Genomic DNA, 21,465 nt, shown 5'->3' with positions numbered 1-21,465 from the left:
CATATTGCCTTGTTTTTCTACTTGTCTAGCTGCTGGTAACACTTGTGACAGGGTGCACATCAGAACAGGAGTCTCATTACTTGGCTTTGATTTTGTTTTATGCATCTCTCTCTCTTTTTTAAGCTGTAACTTAGTGATTGTTGGCTTCAGGAAAAAAACTGCTCAGACTACATGACTAAAATCAGAGTTTTCTTTGGTGCTGGGGTACTACGTCCCTTATGGAGGGTAAGGGCCAGGGGATTAAGAAAGGAAAAGGAGGAAAGTTCACAGGTTCCTTACGGAGGATGAGTGGCTCCTTCAAACGCACTTCATTTAAGGGCTCAGCATCTGGATCACAAAAGGTAAGTTTGCAATTACCCAAATAGTACAATCTGCAGGAAACAGCTGGACACAGTTTGCCCCTTTTTCTTTTTTTCTTTTTTTTTTTTTTCAAATAACTGGTATTGTTATACATGAGAACAATTCTCTTTCCCTCTGTGCTCTTTTAAGTCTCAGGGGTAGCAGTCATGTTCGTTGTAGTGGTTCTGTCAATGAATTTTATTCCTATTATGGGAGTTCTTTCGCAAGCACACTGCGAAAGAACACGTCCTTAAGGCACACGTCTTAAGGATCTTGGGGATAAACATCACCGAACAGGGCTAGCCTGTAATTATTCCTGTCCATAGTCAAAATCGGATTTTGATGACTATTGATACTAAGTGTTCATGCCAAATTTAGATGCAATCAATGACTGATAGGATGCACAAAGAATTTTGAAGTGATTCACTGAACATCTATGGCAGCCGGATTCTACGAGAAATACAGTTCGTGGGTAGATCGTGTGCTGTGCAGTATATGAATGAAAAAGACAAGAGAGGAGAAAGAAGGCATGAGGTGATTGCTGTATAATGTATAAGCTCACTTGTCATAAGCTTGCATGTTGTAGATGAGTATTGAGAATTTCTTTCTTAATTCAGTTTTCAGCTGTGAAATGAATTTAATTACATCTTTTGTCCATGGATTGATAGATTCATTTGGAACAAATATAGACTAACTTTAGCTCAGGATTACTTAGATTCTAGCTCAGCTGACCTTTTTTGAACTTGACTCCATTCAAATAATGAGAAATAGTTTTTGTCATCTCTTCCAACCCCTCCAACCCTCTTACCTCTAGTTTTTGCTGATCATCACAATGTTAGAGTCATTAAAGGGGTGAAAGGAAGTCTGAAGGAACATAACTGAGAGAAAATGTCTGGCAGCATCTTGGAGGAAATTAGTCATTGACACACAGGCAACTAAGTATGTATTAAAATGTTTCCTTCTTAAAAAAGATTGTTCTATATGATGTGAATTATTGGTCATGGTCATCTGTGAATGCAAGAAAGAGTATGTCTAGGTTTGGGGGCCTTCTTCAGCAGAGATTGATGGTCATGGGCCATCACCAAGTGAATTACAAGCACTGTCTAGGGATAAAGTAATTTACAATGACGTTTTCTATGTAGTAACTAGAGACCCTGGCCCTTTCTCTGCTAAAGAGGTTGTCAAGTTGCCTGTAATGCCCGTATTACAGGCCCTGTTACAGACATTGAGTGTCAGGTGAAAAAAAAAAAAAAGAAAAAAAAAAGAAAACTTCAGCTGTAATGTCCTTGTCACCAAGGCCAAGCCTAAACACTTAGAAGCAAAACAGAAGGCTCTAAAGCATTTGCAGTGGTTTCAGTTTTTTCTCCTTTGATAGATACAAAGCAAAGTCGCATGTTGAAATGTCAGCTAATACTTAGCAACAGTGTCACTTTGTGTAACTTTTCCCATTAGTTGCACAGTTGTTTCTTAGGTGCTGAATGGCTGTGTCCAAATAGCGTGAAAAACCAGGCTGTCCTCCAAGACATTTGTTTCATCACCAGCTGTATATTGCTTGCTTTGTCAATCGAATGACTTTTCAAAGATAAGCAGTGGTTTCACAGGCTGGTGGTAATAACTTTATTTATTGAATAATACAGAGAAACAATGATAAAGGAGATAAGAGAGAAAGATTTCCCCTGTAGAATGTTTTTTAATATATTTAGGGTTACTTAAAAGTGACAAATCAGAACCGTCAATCGATAATGCAGGCATAGTGCCCCAGGTGCAGTCGTGCAGTCAGTTTGGGTTTTTTTTTAATGTCCACAAGACTATCTTGATACTGCAAAGCATACAGAATTTTACTTCCTGAATGTAATAAAGTCAGAGTAAAATTGTTTAATCTTGTCTCACTAATACCATAGGAAAAGACTAGTGAAGTGAAGGTAGAAGGAACACAGTACAGATCTGTTTTTTCTTAACAAGGTTCAACTTCTGATTACAAAAAAAAAATGTTGTCTTTTAAAAGCTGTAAATTCCCTTCATGGCTTACTTGTTTCAGTCTTCCTAATTCTTTTGGTGTTTATTTGCTTTAATGTTCGTTTGGAGAACAAAAACTTTACCTTTAATGAGAAAAATATTATTTCTAGAGTTGATTAAAAAAAAATAGATTTTTAGGCTTATGAGTAGACTGGGAGTGTATTTCTGCTGAGAAATTACGTTGGTTGGCTCTTCGAGGTTAATGGCATGCTGTCAGCATACAGGGAAGTAGAAACAATCGTTTCTGGGAGTCAGGACATCTCAAGGCAGGAAATCTGGGCACTGTTATGCTTGAGAATGTTTTGGTTTGAATGTAAACTTTTGTTAATGATAACCAGTCTTGAATGTGTGTGATTTGTAGGGGTAAATGCTTTGGGATACATCTGGAAAATCTGGACAGGAAAGGGTTAAAGCCATGTGATGTAGCTAAGCATAGAGATTTATAATGAAAACTTCACCTACCACTCTCATCCTTTTTCCCTTTACCATTCTCATGGACCTTTTTCTGAGGAATGTGTAACCGTGGTTCAGGTCTATGATTGTCAGTCCTGATCTTTCCTGCAGTAGTGCTGAACAGCAAGAGTGATTAAAATGGCCAAGTATCTCTACTCAGCTTTCTGCTCTGCTTAGTTTTCCCGTGTATTCTCCGGAGTTTGACAGCAGTGCTCTAGAGGAAGGGGACTTTTTACTTCTTGAACAGTTTTACAAAACCACCTGTTGCTAACTGCTCTGCAATTAAAGGCATTATTCTGTACCTGAGCAGAGAATGCTGCAAATGAAATGTGAAGCCGAAGGGTTTAAGAGGAGGAGTATCCTTGTGTGTGTGCACACTTACATCTGTGTTTTGCTTTTGTTTCTTGTAAACATCTCAGTTTATTAAAAAAGGAAGCAGCTTATCTGGATGTACATCGCTGCTCCATCATTCCCACTAATGGGAATTGCTTCAAATTACTTTTGTAGTACTAAACAATGCTTTCATCTCTGCTTGCTATCTCCATTGACTTGATCTAAATGTCTTTAAGATGTCCCTACTATGACTTGTTTTCTGTTCCTCTGAAGAGAAGACCATTTTATTGAAACAGCTTTTCTCTACATGTTATTTCTGTTTGCCTGTAATTCTTCCATACTTGTAAATTCTCTGCGATTATCTGTATAAGGATATACTCAGTACAGGCCTTCCAGATGCTCAGATTTAAGCTTTTATCGAGACACTAATATATTTTTAATGGCTTTATTGCTCACATCGCTGTCTTCTTCCCGGCTATCAAATGTGGTATGAGAAATAACCAATGCAATGTCTAAAAAAATATTTTTTTTAGAATATTAAAAAATATTTTAAAAAATATTTTACCTAAATACATTAGACAACTTTGAAAATCTCATTATGCCATAGAAGGTATAATGGAACTTTTAATGTTTTTTTTTTAAGGTGGTACGGTATTACCGAGTGATTAATTAGAACAGCTTTTATGGATTACAAAGGTGGAAAGATTATTAGACATTCAGACTAGGCAAATAACTTGTCCTGTGTTTTTTAAATGACTAGACAAAACAGAGAAAAGACAGGAAAGGATGAATACATTTTCTTAGATCAGAGAGAATTTGTCTTTTAGACAGAAAAACAATTTTGTCTTCTCTTAAAGTCATTGTTTTGATTTGTATTACCATTTGTTAATGAAGCTTGAAAATTAGTATAGAATCTCTAGAAGTTTGTTCAAGTTGTTAATCTTAAACCGTATGGTTTGTGTGCTTGCTAATGGTAATATTAACTTTGAACAGGAAAAAAAGATTAATGGGATGAATTTACTTTCTGCTCCTAAACTATTTATCAAGAAGCTGTGATTTCCTCCAAATTACCATACCTTTTTATGGTTATGGGTTCATTTGGAACAGTTCTCTGCAACTGGTTAATATTACAGTTATGATTAGATAGATAACTTGGTAACAGTGAAATCATTTTCATACACATTCCTTTGAGAGTTTGAGATATTGTGGGTTTTTTTTTCCAATATTTCTACTGTGACAAAGAATTTTTTTGTGCAAATATTTTGGCCATTTTCTCAGTGGCTCAAGAGATAACACTGCTGTGTTTTTTCCAGTTTGGGGAGTCAGCTGAGTGATGGAAGTGAGAAAGTAGCTTAGTTATAATAATTCATTTCTCTCTAAGTACAGCACAGCAGGTTCCGTATCTTCCTTAATGCTCAAAAAATATCAGGGTAATAATCAAACTGTCATCGTAGGTAGACTTTCATGACCCTAAAGAAAAATAAAGGCAGGCTTGTGTCTGGAGAATAGACCAACAGATTGTCAGTTGACCCTTTTCAAACAAACAAACACTGTACTTAGCAGTGTGTGGTTTCTGTTACAGACTCCCAAACTTAGAGGCAGCAGCACAGGCCCGTACTCTTCTGTTTAATGAAAGAAGGGAATGTCAGATTAGAATAATCTGACTGTCACAGCAGAATCAGTACTGTACCTGCATTCTTAAAAGATGCTAAAAAATTTTAAGTTGAATATATAAATTTGTCCAATTTTGACAAATCTTTTCTACTTGTGCATGCTGTTTTACGAAGAGCGTTCTGCTGCCTCTTTTACTGAACTGCCTTGCTGAATCAACCCTGAATCAGTTTAGTGTTGATTTGGTATCTTAATGTCCTTCAACAAACTGGATAAGAGCATTGTGAAAAGCAGTCCATAATAGAGTACTTGTTAGACAGTACCAGCTGATCTGAATGGGAATTGGAAATAAATCCTTTAACTCCCCTAAGCAGGATGCGCAATTGGCCAAGTGAATTATAATGCTTTTGTTTTGCTGTGACATACCATCCAAAGAAAGAGTATCAATGTAGCAGAGGATTTATTCAATTTGAAATGTAGAACTAAATGGTTCTCCTTGGTTTGCCCATGACATATTTCTTGACATCCTCTAAGTTTTTTCTCAAGACAGATATTGTAAGGTATGGCTTTTAGGAATCTCTTTGTTGTCAGAAATTGTTCACAAGGAGTTGAGTCTATATCCTGCAGGTGTGAGTCACCCAGCATAGCTAGGCATACAGCATTGCACTAAGCCCCTTCTCTACAAGTCAATACACTGCAGATGTCCAACAGGAGCAGATGGAGTGTGCATACGGCTAGTAATATGTGATCTGTAGCATGAAGGAAAGGTTACCATGAAAGTGGGGAAGCTTACTGTTCAAGATGGGCTGTAAGCATGGAATCAGAGACAAGCCTTCTTGCACTGTATAGCTGTTAGAGCCTCAAGTACCTCTAGCAAACTGCTGCCTATGTACAACTGTTATGTCATGATGGCTACCAGCAATGAGAATGTAATGAGTTTTGCAGGAGCTTTTTGACATTTTTAGTGTGTTTGAGCCCAAATGTTTGGCCAAATTTTCAACACTGATGATAGCTTTTACTTACAAGGAATGTGCATATATTGCATAGAACATCTGTATGTCTGGGAAAATACTGCATAAACCCCACAATTCACAGCAAGTGCAGACTGTCCAGCAAGATAAGTACATGTATTATGAGCTGCAAGTGTCATGGTAGACTTGGCCTGGTGTCCAGCACGTAACAATCATGTACATATCTAACACCTTTCATCCCCTTTATAAATTTGAACAGCATACAAATTACGTATACAAAGGTACTCCTCTGAAATGCAGCATCTTAGTAACCTATTACAGGAATTTAAAGCCAGAAGGAGGGAAGGGTTTTGTCTAGATAAAATTACTGAGCCAGTGCAGTTTTGCAACTTGTAATTGCAGGGGTAATAGGAAGCATTTCTGGGCTGTCTCGTGCTAGCCATATCAGTGAAAGCATGGATTTAGTACCAAGATTCTGTAGTGTTAGACTAGATGAAACTGACAAAGGGAACAGCAGGAGAACTATCTTTTTTCGTATTGCATGTGAGCCGAGCCTTCAGTTTTACGGGATGATGTATTTGAAATGTTCCCTAATGCTTGACTTGGGCCTGTGATAATGATGAAACCATGAGTGGCACTGCAACAGACATGGAAAGAACAAAATCCTTCCCCAGAACTCCTGTCATTTACTGCATGTCAGAATCACCTTGTGGATTACGGAATAATGTTTTTTACTTTTCAGCAATTTGATGCTATTCTGTCCAGCAGTTAATAGTCACTCCTGGCAACTGTAGGATTCACATGCATCTGTCTTCCATAACTGTGGTTCACTGCCTCTTTCCCAACCCAAATTATTCCTAGTCTCATTCAGAAAAACCTGCCATAGATGCTTGGTTCATGCAGCACCTCTTGCCAGTTCTTGCTTTACCAGCATCTCTTCACTGAAGTCCTGCAGACAAGCCTTATGCAGTTCTGAGTAAGGAAAAATCCCAGCAGAAAGCCTCGAGAGCAATTTTCACTTTGAATGTGGATTTTTAGAAGCAACCTGTCCAGGGTTTCTGCCTGTTAAAAAGTGAAGCAAATGCTCAAGGACGCTGCAAAGCTCTCTGACTTTCAAACACAGAGAGCAAGAAGTAGTCTTATAAGACTGCTTCTGAGGCACATGAGGGTTTTATAGTAGCAGAGACATACAGAACGTGACAGTAAGTGGTACCATGCTCCAAATGGTTGTCCCTTTGCTTTGCCTAGAAAACACAAGTGTGAATAAACAAAGGAAAAATAATGTTTCTGGAAAGCGGTATTAGTTCATGGCTCACATAGTGATTCTAAGTTAATTGATCTTGCAATGAAGGATATAGGTTGGGGTATTTACTGCTCTCTACTCCTAAGTTTGAAGAATGAACCATTGCCTTAATGAATGGAACCTTTCTGGTGCTTTTTAATTTCAGACTCTACATTTGTAGAACCTACCACAAGTGACGAAGATTCTTTTAATTTAGTCAGTCCTTAAAATCAAGGTGAAGAATGTGGGTGGCAGAGTAAAGGAAGAGTCAGAAAGCCTTGAAAAAAGATCCATTTCACAGGCAATGTGGTTGATTGAATCAGCAGTTTAACTTCACAGTTTTGTCACTAGCTGTGCCGTCCACCCTACTTTGTGAATTTGGGCAACTCGCTTTTCCCCTGTTTCCCTTTCTGTTACGTGCCTTGTCCACTTCACATAAATAGTTTTCTGTTATCTGTGGGCCCCAATATCTACACTAGTGGAAAAATTAGAAAAGCTGGAGCTGGTTAAAATGAACTGGTTTTTTTTTTTCAAGAAAACCAATTTAGTGTTCCCCTGATCATGTATCTCCCCTTTGAGCGTCCAGTTAAGTAATCTGTGATATAGGAATTGCTCATGCAAACCCTCCTCAGGATTGCCAGGCATCAGTTTTCTCTTGGTGTAGATGCCTGCAATAAAGATACTCACTTTGAAAAATGAAAAATAAGCCAAACCTTGGCTATCCAAAGGGAGAGTCAAAATCCATGAGAGGCAGACAAGCAGTGAAAGGGAAAATTGACAAACATCAGCAAGGAAAAGAAAGCCATTCATTCCTAGAAAGCTTGCCCATGCATTGAGATGGTGCAAGGGCATGTTTTACTCCTATTTTCATAGCTTTTCCATGTTTTCAGGAAAATTGAGTAAATACTGTCCAAAATTATAAATCGATTTGAATTACTGAAGAAGAAATGAACTGATGTTTTTCAAAATCATTTGCTAATACATAAAATAAAGATAAATGTAATTGACAATCATTGAAGTACACTCACAATGTATAGCTCAAGGATAACAGCCTTTCGCAGCTGGGTGGCAGAGCAGTATAAAGGCTGAATGGAAGGATTTTGCATAGAGTCATATCTGTTATAAAACTGGCTAACTGTCCACCTCCTAGCTAACTGTAAAAATGGTTGATTGTTCTCATGTTTTATCCCTCATGATTTCAGAGCTAGCTGGGTGGGGGGAAGGAAAGAAACAAGAAAAAAAAAAACAAAGAAACCCTGTTAATTTAAATAAAAAGTAAGCAATGAGATAAACTGCTTAAAGACTTGCGTTTGAACCCCAGTTTTACCTTCTAATACGTACATTATGTTTTGTGTTCTGAGTACTTTCTGCTTTGTACTTTTGCCAGTTGTTAGCAGGGAAATTATTGACATTAAGCAACAGAAGTGTCCTTATAGGGTTAGCCACCTGTCCGGTTTGGAGATGGAAGAAGTCCAGTAGACAGGCCGTAGAAGAAGAGTGAAGTGGGAAAGCCGGTTTGTCCTAGGAGGTGGCATGAAGAGGAGAGTGAAATAGTGGAATTTTAAGGTACTTATTTGGGAGGAGAGGAAGAGGCATCAAAACCAATATTATATAAATAACATCTGGTTCATCAGCAGATGAAGATGAGAGTGGAGAGGATTAAAGACAGGTAGCAGAGACTGTGAAAGGCTGTTGTATCTGCCAGATTGTCAAAGACGGAGGCAGATTGAGGCAGTGCTGTGGAGAGGGCAGCTGACTAGCTGAAGCAGATGAGGTTGCCCAGACAGAACATGGGCAGACTGAGAAAAGGGAGCCACTGAAAGACTTCTGCAGATCTGAGGAGGGTGAAAGGGCAGTGGCTGCTGAGGGGATGCTGTGCAAATGGCAAGGAGTGGGAGAACAGTGAATAACACAACCCTAGACTAAAGAGCTTCTTCCTCACTGTTTGGGCTGTGCTATAAAACTAATATACATATAATCTATAAGATCAATCTAAAGTCCAAATGAGTAAAAAACAAAGGTACTCTGGTGAATAATTGCAACATAATTAGAGAGGAATCTTGCATTTAACAAAACGAGGTGACCGCAGGTATAGAGAATGTAGATTTTCTGTAGCTATGACAACTGATTTCCCTAGTGCAGCTGGTACAATCTCATCCAAAACTCAAGAAGCTGATTAGAAACTTATTTTTAATGGTAATCTCGTAATCTTTAATGGATAACACTGGCTTTTTCTGCCTGTAATTTTACTTTTTTGGAACAGTGTGATACTTTTTGTGATTTTAATGGCATTCCGCCAACATGTGATCTGATAGGAGTTTCTCTAGAGTCTGCAGATGTGTTGTCATCTATGAAGTGTATCGGACAGTAAAAGCAATTGCTCCTCTAAAAAGCTGGCTCACCTAACAGGGTTTTTGTACTTTATTGGAAAATACTATGCTTACAGTGTTGATTTGTTTTGTTAAAATTCTGTTACCATCCTAAATATTCCTCATTAAGGCTTCATCAACTAGGTCATATTAGATGTTTTTAACTGGATTCATTTCCTGCTACTGATGATAGGAAATTGCATGGCCTTGAACTTTTGGTAAGGGAACATACAGTATCAGTAAGAGAATATCTTTTTATCTTTTGATGTAAATACCAAGCTATAAAAGCAATTTTTTACAGTCACAATGAAAATTAACTAATCAACTGATTACAGTGACAGTGTCTCTTCTAAAAATAAATGCCTTGGACTTGAAGGATGAAGTTCAATGTAATTTCACCGTGTAGTCGTTATCTCCTGCTTTCTTGAACCCCTTTATGAAGATGTGTTGTAAAACAATATCAGCTTGTGTGATGTCCTCTTGGAAATGACATGAAAAGGCAAGCTTGTTCTATAAAGATTAATCTCTAATAATAGCACAGTAAAAGATGTAACAGCTGGTATGGATTAATATTCCTTAATATCTGCTTTCATGTGATTAATAGCTGAATGGCTTAAGCCTCTACCAGTGGAAAGCAAACAGTGGTTACTAAGCTCTACTAAATGTACTATTTGTAATTTTTTTAACAGAATAGACATTTGAATGTTTTTCCTTTGTTATTTCCAGAACTCTTGGTTGACTTTAATTTGTCTCCTTCCTAATTTTTCTGTTGCAGGTCATGTATTACAAATCTATTTTCACAAAAAGTTGTTCAGGGTTCATCCTGTCTTCTTTCTGATACACATTACCCAAGATTATTCTTAATACAATTCAGCAGTAAATCATTAATGACTATGTTGGTTTATTTATTAATGTTTTTTACAGAGTTTGACATGTGAAGAGGGGTGCATTAGGTTTTTGTCTTGATGTTCACATTAAGTAGTAAATGTCTTTGTCCAGTTCTACATTGTTGGTAGTGATTTTTATATTATATTTTTACAATAGCAAAATCGTTGTCACTTTGGAACTGAAGAGCAGAGGGTAAGTTCCAAAGCTTTTTAAAAGATTTAATCAGTGTGTGATTAGCTGGATCAGTGCTCATAGCCAGGGTGTGCTGTTTTGAAATCACATCTTAGTCACTTAGTAATTCACCTAGGGTTTATTGAAGTTTGAGTCCCCTAAATATTTTTCATTTATAGCGATGAATTTGCTCATAAAACTAAAGATTGAAAATCCAAGTGGGAATCGGGCATACTGTTTGTGAGCTGACAAGCTTTTTCCGTTTAATGTCCTGTTAAATTTGGAAGTATGGCGTGAGAATATAAGAGTAGCTCTGCTGGGTCAGACCAGAAATCTGTGTTTCCCAGTGCTGTAACAGCACAGTCTGGGGAGTGCTGTAGGAACAGGGAAAGATGTAGTTATTCTCCCTCAGAGGTTGCTGCTGTGTAGCGATGCTTAAGGTAGGGATTGTCTGGACCAGCGGTAATATTGGAGAGGTTTTATGTGAAATTATGTTGTTGCCTTGTAGTCTCCACAGCATCCTTCACTAAGGAGCTCTACAGCTTAGCTGTGAGTTGTATGAAAGCGTGGAAGCCAGCTTGAGTTCATTAGGTTTGAAAAACAGTCTTTTATGTTTGGATAAGATTTTTTTTTAACCCGATACTTAGTAACCCAAGTTGAGAATATTTTAATTTTGCTGTTGAATTTTGTACCTATTTTGGTATTTGGTCGCTTCATAATTTTGTTGAGCCTTTCTTACAAAATCCTTATTCTTCTCATTCCCAGAGGCACATCAGACATGTTTTTGTTTGTGTTTGTCAGGCCTAGGTTTGAACAGAGGGCTTAAAAGGTGAAAAGTCAGTGTGTTTTCCTAAGTTACTATCTCTGAGTGATGGAACACTGACATGACATGATGTGCTTTCACTGAACACTAGTAAGTCTGGCTGTTTAGCAGTGTCTTTCATCTACAGAGTCCCAAACTCTTGTATCAGCCTTCGATCTTCAGAATAGTTAATTTACCAAAGAAATGCTGCCACTTCTCAGAAGGATCCTGGTATCGAGTAGCACTGCTTTTTATTCTTTTTTAATGGTAGCTCTGCTATTAACTAATTGCTGCCATGTAGATCTCCTTCTAGTAAACCAAAAGACTGGGAGAAGGAGGATCCTTGTAGGACCCAGAGGCGGACAGGATCTGTACCGCACTGATCTCATCTGAAAGTATTTTTTTGTTCTGGTTTCGTCCGACATGCACACAGCCACAATGATAATCTCCATGGCCCAGAATGCCTTACCTCTGCCTCTTGTTATCTGCTTCACTACTGAGGGATGTGAGCAGCTGAGGCGGGTTCTGGATGGAATTTAGCCCTAAGTGTATATGGGTCCTGATCTGTTTGGGTCATTGGAAACAGGAACCCGTGCTGAGAGCCAGCCTGAGGAGCAGAGCCGGGGGGTGGCTGTCTTCCAGGAGCTCTGGATTAGCGTCGCAGTTGTGTATCATATTCAGGAAATAATGGGAAGGGAAATAACTGGCTTGTTAAAGATGACTAGTCAAATACATTTGTCATTAGTGTCCAACTCCAGTCTATGGCCTAGTTAATTATAACTGTTACTTGCCTCCCCCATGATAAAACCTATGGTATTAACATTTTCCTGTTGATAAAACTTCAGTAGTTGGAATAAATAGAAACACTAATGCAATCTCTGAACTTTCTGACGTTCACCTACCTGTGTCATTCCGTAGGATTTCTAAGTATTTTTTAATTTAAGTTACAATTTTCTGAAGTTATTTTTCCTAGCACTGAGGGAGAACCATGTTATCTTTATTTTCTGTAGCAGCGGAATTATTAGGAGGAATTAACAAGGGCACAATTGAGATACCTGAACTTAAGCAGTTAGTGCCATTTCCCATCCTCTCTGACCTCTAGATGCTGAGAAGGTCTTCATTAGACCCTGTGAGATGCTGCGCTTGTGGGATGCTAGTCCTCAGAGGATGTCTTTGATACACCATGCGTCTGAATTGATGCCAGGTACTTGCGTTCAGGCACCTGACTGAGCATTTAGAAAACTGAGCAGTTTCATACTTTATTTGGTAGAAGACAATGTGTAACGGCCCACGCTAAACTCTGTTAATCTTATGTGTCTAGTTCATTAGCAAACTGTGCTTGAATCAAGAACAAGGGCGAGTCAGTAAATCTGGCTGTCATCTTGAATTTTTTCTCTGAAAGGAGAGAAGCTATGATTTTTTTGTGGGATGAAGACTAGGGGATGTATTTAGCTTGGTCAAATCACTTTGCTTTGATTTTTAAATAATTGTCATATTGATAAGGTAAAATGTTCTGTTAACATTAAGCTTTCATTCGTTTATACAAGTCAGTATGTGGGCTTAACCTTAAGCAGTGTTTAAAATTACTCGTTATATTTTGGTGTTGGCTATATGCAGCAGACATGACTTTCTTCCCCCAACTGCAGTGCTTTTACACTGCTATTTTAATTTTGCTATACTGGAATTTGTATCAGGATTGTTATAGTTTAAACTATAATCATTTATACAGTTATTAACCAAAATTATCATTAATCAAGAACCTGCTATCTGCATGCCTGTTATTTCCTTAAGCCTCCATTAGATAAAAGGCCTGATGAGCTTGAGAAAACTGTAGGCATACTTTTTGTGGAGCTTTTGTAATTACCAGCAAAAACTAATGACCTTTCCCCTGTGCTGATGAAATCCATTACTCAGTTACACAGGACGGAACTTATCAGCTCTCCCCTGCTATGTTTGATTAGAAGCTGACACAAATTAGTGTCCAATATATCCCCTAGATGGATGATGAGATTGCAAAAAAATGTAGCAGCCATTTGTATTTTCTGAATTGGGCTTCGTAGCTTTTTGGATTCAACGTGTCATGTTGATCTGGTAGGTCTTCAGTACCAAGTAATTTCTCCCATGGCATGTCTGCTGCAGAGCACAGAGGGTATGGAGACGTATCCAGCTCAGTCCTGCTAAGGAAGGCTATATTACCCTACAGTATCCTGCTGCCATTGCAAGCAAAGCATCCTGCTTCCGAGGTGAGCAAGCCAGTGCTTATGCTCTTAGCATTCAGGGCACTACCCCTAACCATCCAGTGCTGGGGCTGGGGAAGAGCTGCAAACCTTCCAGTCTCCCACAGTGGCACAGAAGTGCTTTCCACATTGCTCAAACATGCCCACAATAATTCTGACAATTTTAAATCCCAATTTAGAGGGAAAAGCATGTGTATACAAGTACGCATGGGAACTGTCCAGCTGACTTGGGTGGTTTATCTGTCAGACCAATGCTTAGGAACCCTGCCTGAATTGAATTGAAGCCTCTGGTTTGTTCCCGTGAATTATATTGGAAAAAGTGTTCATTACAAGGAGAACTCTTCATGAGATCACATTCGTCAATGTATGTAAAGATAGGATTTAGCAAGTAGCACAACCCTTCCTGGTATATTTCCAGACTTGCTCAAGGTGTATGACAGTAGATCAGAATAAGAAAATGTCACCTTCCTAAGACCTTTCTGGCCTTTATCAAATTTATGATTTAGTCTTCTTTAAACAGTCAGATGCACTTGAATTAATCAACCACTAGATAGAGCTATACGCTATATAAAGGACCTCACTGTGAAGTCTTACACTAAAATTCATATTTTTCCTAGTAGTAGGCTAAAATAAGGGCCAATTGTTGCACAAGACAAATAATAACAGGAAGAGTTCTTTCTCCAATATACAATAAAAGCTCCCCCCCCACCCCCAATAATACAATGAAGATACTGGATCTTTTTCTGAGTAGAACTTATAATAAGACTTCAGTGAACACTCCAATTTAATTTCCGTACATTAATTATTAAATGAGGCATATCTTTAAATTACCACAGCAATTAATTTTTAAATCAAGCAGTCATCATAGAGCTATTTTAATCATGACCGTGGACAGGAACCTTGAAAGCAAAGGTTGTATTACCTGTTCTGTTATCATTCCCCCTGCTTTCCCTCTCCCTCCCTCCCCACCATCACCCCAGTGCTGAGAAACGCTCATATATTGATCAAAGGGTCATAAACATGAGAAAAAGGAATTTACCTATAATATTATCTAATGTAACTCTGAATGAGCACAAGATTGCTCTGTTTAATGATTTTTGTAATTTTTTCCAATGTATGTAATTTATAGTACTAAACTTAATTTTGACTTTTAAGATGTATTCATTATAAAAGCTCATTAGCAAAAGAATTGATGATGGGCTTAGTCTTTTGACTGTGTCTAGGATTTTGTTTGCCAAAGTTATACTGAGCTACTACAAAAGCTACACAAAACGCACAAAGCTGCGGAATACAGTATAATTCAGACTGAAAGACGTGCAAAAGTTGTAGGGCAGTTGAAAATGTGTGGATTCAACAGCTTTTGCTGGCAGTAAATACTACTGTAAGAAAAGGACAAAACCAACCTCCCTCCAACAAAAAAAAACACCAAACCACACCTGCCAAAACAGGTGTCGGTGTTATCCTGTAGCTTTCAGCTGGTATAGGCATAGCACAGACATTGACTGTACAGATTATTCCATGTTTATTCTGGCCATGTGCCTCAGCCATAACAGAAATAAATACATCTGGGTATTTCTTAGTGACATGTTCAGTTCTTGGCTCTCATTGAAACAGTTCCAAAATGCAGGACTTGGGGACCAGTACAGTGCGTATATGTCTTGCAGCAATGAGGCCATAATAATGAAACAATTTCCTAGAAAATTCCTACATTTAGTTTTTTCTATTTCACTTTTTCTTTTTCGTTGGCTGAATTAATCAGAGTCCTTAATACATACTTTATCAGACCCAAGCAAAATTTTTAATATTATGTGTGTTTGATTCCATTTTGTTCTTGATTTTTGCCACTCAGCCTGCTGGTTGAGTGGATTTGTGGTTCTGGCTATGGATTAGTGAGGTACAGCTGGTATGTTTCTCATGCCAAGTGATTTTGGCACTCTTTTTTTCATTTTTAATGTCCTTCTTGAAATAAATCCTGCCTCTCTTTCTCTCCCTTTTCTGGGGATTTGTTCTTGTTCAGTAGCAAACTTCATCCTTCACGAAACTGTATGTTAATGAGACTGAGGAAACAGGCATTGCATGACTCTTTACCAAAAAGGGAATTTAAAGAAATATTCTTTAAGTTTAACAAGTGAAAATTTGTTCTTTTTTTAGGAGTCTAACTCTGTAATGAATAAGCTACCAGTCTAAAATGCCAATGATCTTTCCATGGGGGTGGTATACATTAATGGGTTCTTGAAGTGTACAGTTCATGAGCCTTCTGACTAACAAAGCTGTCTTCATTTACAGTGCCACTCTGGTAGCAATCAGAGCTGTAATACTCCAGTTCAGGACCTGTGTTCCATATTCACCTTTCATTTAAAGTTACAGAGTAGAAAGTTTAATATTTCTACCATCATAGAATGGTTAGGGTTGGAAGGGACCTTCAAGATCATCTAGTTCCAACCCCCCTGCCATGGGCAGGGACACCCTCCACTACACCAGGTTGCTCAAAGCCTCATCCGACCTGGCCTTGAACACTTCCAGGGATGGGGCATAATGTAGAGAGCTATCAGAGTTTCTGAGCATCTTAGAACTTTTAAGTACTTAAGGTTTTGTTGTGGTTTGGTTTGTTTTGCTTTTTACAGCCTCCCATAGTTACAAGCTGATCCACCTTCCTCTCTGTCAAAAACGGTACCAACCAGAGTTTACTCTAAATCTTGCCCTTTGGCCTGTCTGTTAAAGCTTAACCGGGCAAGCCCTGCTGTGTTTGGCACATGCCAAATCCCTTTTCTCTTCACCTAGAGGTACAAAGCATTCGAAGTAGAAGATTAAAATAGGGGTATATATTAATGGCTTTGTTTTTCCTTGCAACTTTAGAAATCCTGTTCAGGTCACTCACTGTTATACCTGTGGTAAATACAAATTCATTCTGATACAGACAATGCTTGCTAATACTGCATGTTACGTTATTTCTTCTTATCCTTGTTGAGTGTAACTATACAGCTAGCTTGTGCTTTTAATAATTTACAGGTTTTAACACCAGCCTTTTTCAAAACAGATGTTTGCATCTAGACTTTTAAATCCGTGTAGAGGAACCTGTTAAAAAATCTTGGTTTTGGAAGCTGTGAATCCTTCATATCACCCACTGAGTGGTGAGGAGTGAGTGGTGGTTTTGCAGATCTGGAAACTGAAGCATGTTTATTCAGATACTTACAACTTTTTCTATCAAAAAAGCATGTCCCACATCTCCTTATAATTGATTTAATTTTCTATCATTTCAATGTTCTTTTTTTTTGTGTCAATCAGAAATTTGTAATAATGAATTTAGGAAAGGATTTTATTTCATAACACGTCTTTAAAACCAGTAACTTCTATGTCAGCCTTCTCTGTCTGTTAGTTTTTGCCTAGTTTCATCACAGCACTAGTCAATGCTTAAGGCATCAAATAATAATATTTTGCTCCCCATGTAAAAAATATGACTGAAGAATAAAAGCAATCCCAGCGTGTCAGCAAGGAATTACAGTTCACCATCAAAGCGTGCAAACTCATCATCTTTATTTGCAGATTTTTTCAGTCATGATACTGTTTTGTACAGGTAATAGTAGGAACTTCTGGAAACAACATGAGTGGACAGATCCATTTTAGAATTCCCTGGTCATAGATTTGTTCTTCAGTCAGTGCTAGTGCTGTCAGTCATAGGCTCTATGGCTAGGTTCCTCCATCAGCTGCGATCGGTGTTAGTGACACCAAAGGAAACCTTATGTCAGTTTGAATGTGGAGTCTGTGCAATTGAAAAATGCGATATCTTTCAGTCACTGAGATGATGATTGCTCCGTGTATGCAAAAGCAGCCCACAGCTGCAGCAATGAGCACATTAGCAATTTCTGCTGCAGTAATCATCATCAGCATTCTCTATTCTCTGAAGGACGAAGATGAGTATTTGTAAGAATGATGTTTTTGTACTTAAAAGCAATAAATACATTGTATGGATGATGAAAAATGCTACCAACTGCTAGCAAGTAATGGCTAAAATATCTAGTAAGTATATTACAAGGTGATCTAAACCTTGTATGCTCCATGAAAATTTCAGTATAATGCTGAAGTGATTTGTTTGAGTCTTGGCTCTTGTTCGGATTCATTTATGGTGAAAAGAATACACATTTAGTTTCAAGAAGTTCTCAAGTGATGTTTCTACACTGTTGCTGTTTCTGATACAAAGCAGCTTTGTTGGAGAAGCACATGATAGCTTAGGCATTTAAAGATATTCATAAGAAAAGACTGAAGAGAAATGTTACAAATCCCACATTTCTGTGTTGGAAAAGTGGAGGAGTTTGGTCTCTGTAATTTAGCTGTGCAGCAGAGCATGTTGAATTACAGTGCACTTTCATCAGCTCCTGCTTGTAGCTTTGCATTTTGCTTCTGTTTTATTCGATCTTGCATTTCAGTACTTGAAAGCATTGATCATAATCCTTTCCTTTTTGAAGAACTGATTTAATGTGCAGCCTGTAACTGTAAATCAAGCATATTGCTTTCTTGTTAAAAAAAAAAAAAAAAAAAAAAGCACAGTCCTGAATGTTTCATTGATCTTTTCCCTGACAAAACAAACCCATGCTGTTGTGCACAGGTTTGTTCACTGATTGGCCTGAAATAGCATTACGATAAAATAAAATGAAGATTGCTGGCAGTATTTTAAATAACGTGTCTATTTCCCATATGACACTTGCTTTAGAATGCTGTTTTCTTTCCCCTGTGCCCTCTTGAATGACTGCCGGGGGGAGGGTGGGAAGTAAAATCTCACGCTAATGCTTTGTGTCAGTGAGCTGTAAATTTGTAGTAATCAGAGTTTCATGGAACTGCACATTCAGCAAAGTTGAACAGTGCTGAGAACATGAACTGAGAGTGTCCAGCTTAGCTTGAGCTTTGCAACTAAAAGGCGCAAATCATCTTACCTAATCTTTCATCGGAACTTCCAGCCTACAAAGCCAATAAAATAAACACACTGATGCTTTCTACTGCTCCCTGAAAAGGCATTTTTTCATCTTTTGGCATAATTCAAGTGTACCCATATAATTTATATAGATGCCTCTATCAGAATTGCGAAAAAGTAATAAATGTAGTAAAGGGGGGTATACCCAACACCAGGAAGAATCTGAATTGATCTGTGCCGTGAATAATACATGGTCAGTACCTTTATGAATTAAAGCAATAGGCAAGGCATTCTGTGCAGAGCCGATAAGAAGACATGATGAGGAAAGAGTATGTATTGATTAATTATTATAATGCCTTAAAAAAAATATAGAAGATACAGTTTTGTTTTCTGTTTGTTTTTTTTTGTTTTAATACTTGTCCCTGAGTGTCTTCTGTGTCAAGTCAAATACTTAAATAAAAACTTTGGTTATTGTGAATAATGCTAATAAGGAAAGCCTAGGTTCTACTAAACTGTGGAGTTGCTGATGATGGCTCTGCTATGTGCACTAAGACTTGACAGTATCTCTGTGCTTCTTTTATACTGACCTTTCTTGAACTCCTCAGTGTAGCTGGATACCCCTCCACAAGGATCTAGTACTCTTCTGGACCTGTTCACAAACCCCTTCCAGAAGCAAAGGAGTGCATCATTTCATGATTTTCAGAATTATGATAGTTTGGGGATAGAAGAGGATTCAGGACAAGAAGAGACTCCAGCTTGTATCTCTCAAACCACAGTTGTAATGCCAGGCAAGCTAGGAAAACAGTGGCAAGCACTTCAGAGAACCTTGAGATAAATGCAGTGGGATGTATGGAAGTACACCTTCAAATCTTCTTGTTCTTCACAGCTGTAAGCTAAGAGAACTCTTGTTCAAGCCTACCTGCATTTATCAAATATAGCAAGAAGTCAGTGTGCAAAACTTTTACATGACTTTAGTATGACATTGGTTCTCTTTTACTCAGAGAAGAACGTCCTAAACAGGCTCAGATAGCAGAAAGTTTAGATCGGTGTTAGGCTTTTTTTCTCTCTCTCTTCTTACCTACCTCCACCTTCCCAGTCCTCTCAAAAGGGGTGAAAATAACAGGAATGCTACAAACCTTCACTAATGTAGTTAGTATAACTACATTAATGAAAACTGTTAAGTATAAGGTCCAAACAGAGTCTACCCACAAGCTCTTAAATGAAAGGGAAAGCAAGCAGGAAAGCCATCTAAGAGAAGTTCTCATGGGTTCCAGCCAAAGAATATAGTTATCTGAGAGAAACATACTCCAAATAACTTGATTAACCAGAGCACTGCAGTTCTGTAAGCGTAACTTGTTGTGGTATAGCTTTGATGAAACATGAGAAACATTCGCTCTTAAAAGGCAGGCTAAGAAGATGGATACACATTGTACATTCCAGCAGGATTATTACAGAGCAGGTCTTGGAAAGGAGATAATGCCCCAGATTTCAACCTAACACATGAAAGCAGCATAGATGTGATTGCTACAGCTAGATTACCAGAGGATTTCTAAGTGTTTTTAAAAGGTGCGTATAATATATTGCACATGTATTTTAATTCAGAGATACGAGGTCTATATTTATTCTTTGTGCTTTACAAGAAGGGAAAAAAAAATCTTTCTGCCTTGGCAAGCTCTCAGTCTCAATAGCAGGGCATGACGGGAAGCACAGATCAATGGTTCCAAGTGTTTATTTTGTACTTACACGTCTTCAACATTCACGTCCTCACATTAGAGCCAGGAGTGGACCAGATCTTTTGTAGGGCATCTGGATGCCTTGTAATCTCTTCAGATGAAATTGTAAGAGTCAGCATGGAAACAGGCACAGAGGTGTGGTCATGTCTTCCTATATAATGCCTGTTACTGTTACGTTTAATTTACTTCTTTTAAATTTATTTTAAATTTCAGAACTTCTGCCTTACTCTGAAACGGTGTTCTATGTTTAATGAACTTCCCTCACATGCTAGGCAAGTCAGAAAAGCAGTCTTGTGATGAATATGTCAGTAGCACTGACTAGGAGAATGAACGGAAAAATCTGTTCTTTGAACTCACTTCTTTCTTCTTTTGCTAAGAGAAACATGCAAAAAAAAAAAAAAATAGTCTTCCACTGAGAATAATTGAATTTATTGCAAACTATACATTTATTCAATATCAAATTAAGTTAGTAAATGACCATTACAAAATTAGAGCTATATTAGTATACTAAGCAATTTAAGGTGTATCTTTTATGGCAATGAGAGAAATACCTTTTAACTGGGGGTCGTCTGAGTGCGTTTTCATGCAAAGTGAATATATTACCTGAAGAACTACTTGAGTAGAACCCAGTGACTGTATAACAGTCTCCTCTTTAAAAAAGTTATTCTGATTTGACTAAAACCAGCTCAGAAACCAAGTAAATACCCCTTAGTGTGAACAATTTTCTTCTATTTTATTAAAGGCACATTTATAAATTCAGTTTTACAGCATAGAGTTCAAGCTTCATGGGGGCAATGTCAATTTGCTTTTACTGGTATCCGTGTTGTTTAAGTAATATGTATTTAGGCATTTTGTGTGTGTGTGAGGAAAATAAGTAAAATAAATCAAATGTCTTTCATTCTAAAATAAGTCCCCTTTTTCTTCTTTTTTTTTTTGTCCTTTGTTTTTTACTTTTAACCATGGGAGCCATTTGACTAGCTGAGCACAAACATTACACTCACTTTAGTTTAGAGCAGGAGGATGTATGTGAAGGAAGTATCCCACTCATTCCTACTTCTCTTGCTTTGGTTCACAGCATGGAATGGTCTAACGGGCATGAACTGGATGCCTTGCAGGTGAAATGAGACCAGAAGGTGCAGCCTGTAACGCAGTTAGGGCACACTGGTTGCTGCTGGGTATTCAGTGCATAGGGGCTAGAGTCAATTCAAGAAAATTCCTCTGAAATATGTTCAAATAGCCTGAGAGTACTGAGAGGAGTACAAAAGGTTCGTATAATTAAAAGCATCTCTTCCATGTTTGAAGGGTGTTATTGGGAAGGTAAATTCTCCATAGAGCAATGTCTATAGTGCCAGCC

General features: G+C 37.9%; 1 protein-coding gene across 1 annotated transcript in view; it reads left to right on the top strand.

Moving 5' to 3' along the window:
• The first annotated feature begins 218 nt into the window (after window positions 1-218).
• Window positions 219-21,465, top strand: part of TRPM1 (transient receptor potential cation channel subfamily M member 1) — an 84,561-nt gene continuing 63,314 nt past the window's right edge. Inside the window, exon 1 of the mRNA XM_086620004.1 lies at window positions 219-341. Coding sequence (XP_086476130.1) covers window positions 219-341 — 123 coding nt within the window. The remainder of the gene's footprint in view (window positions 342-21,465) is intronic.

This window comes from Tauraco erythrolophus, chromosome 14 (assembly GCF_009769465.1).
Source record: "Tauraco erythrolophus isolate bTauEry1 chromosome 14, bTauEry1.pri, whole genome shotgun sequence".
Classification (NCBI taxonomy): Eukaryota; Metazoa; Chordata; class Aves; order Musophagiformes; family Musophagidae; genus Tauraco; species Tauraco erythrolophus.
This window is presented reverse-complemented; position numbering and strand designations above follow the sequence as displayed.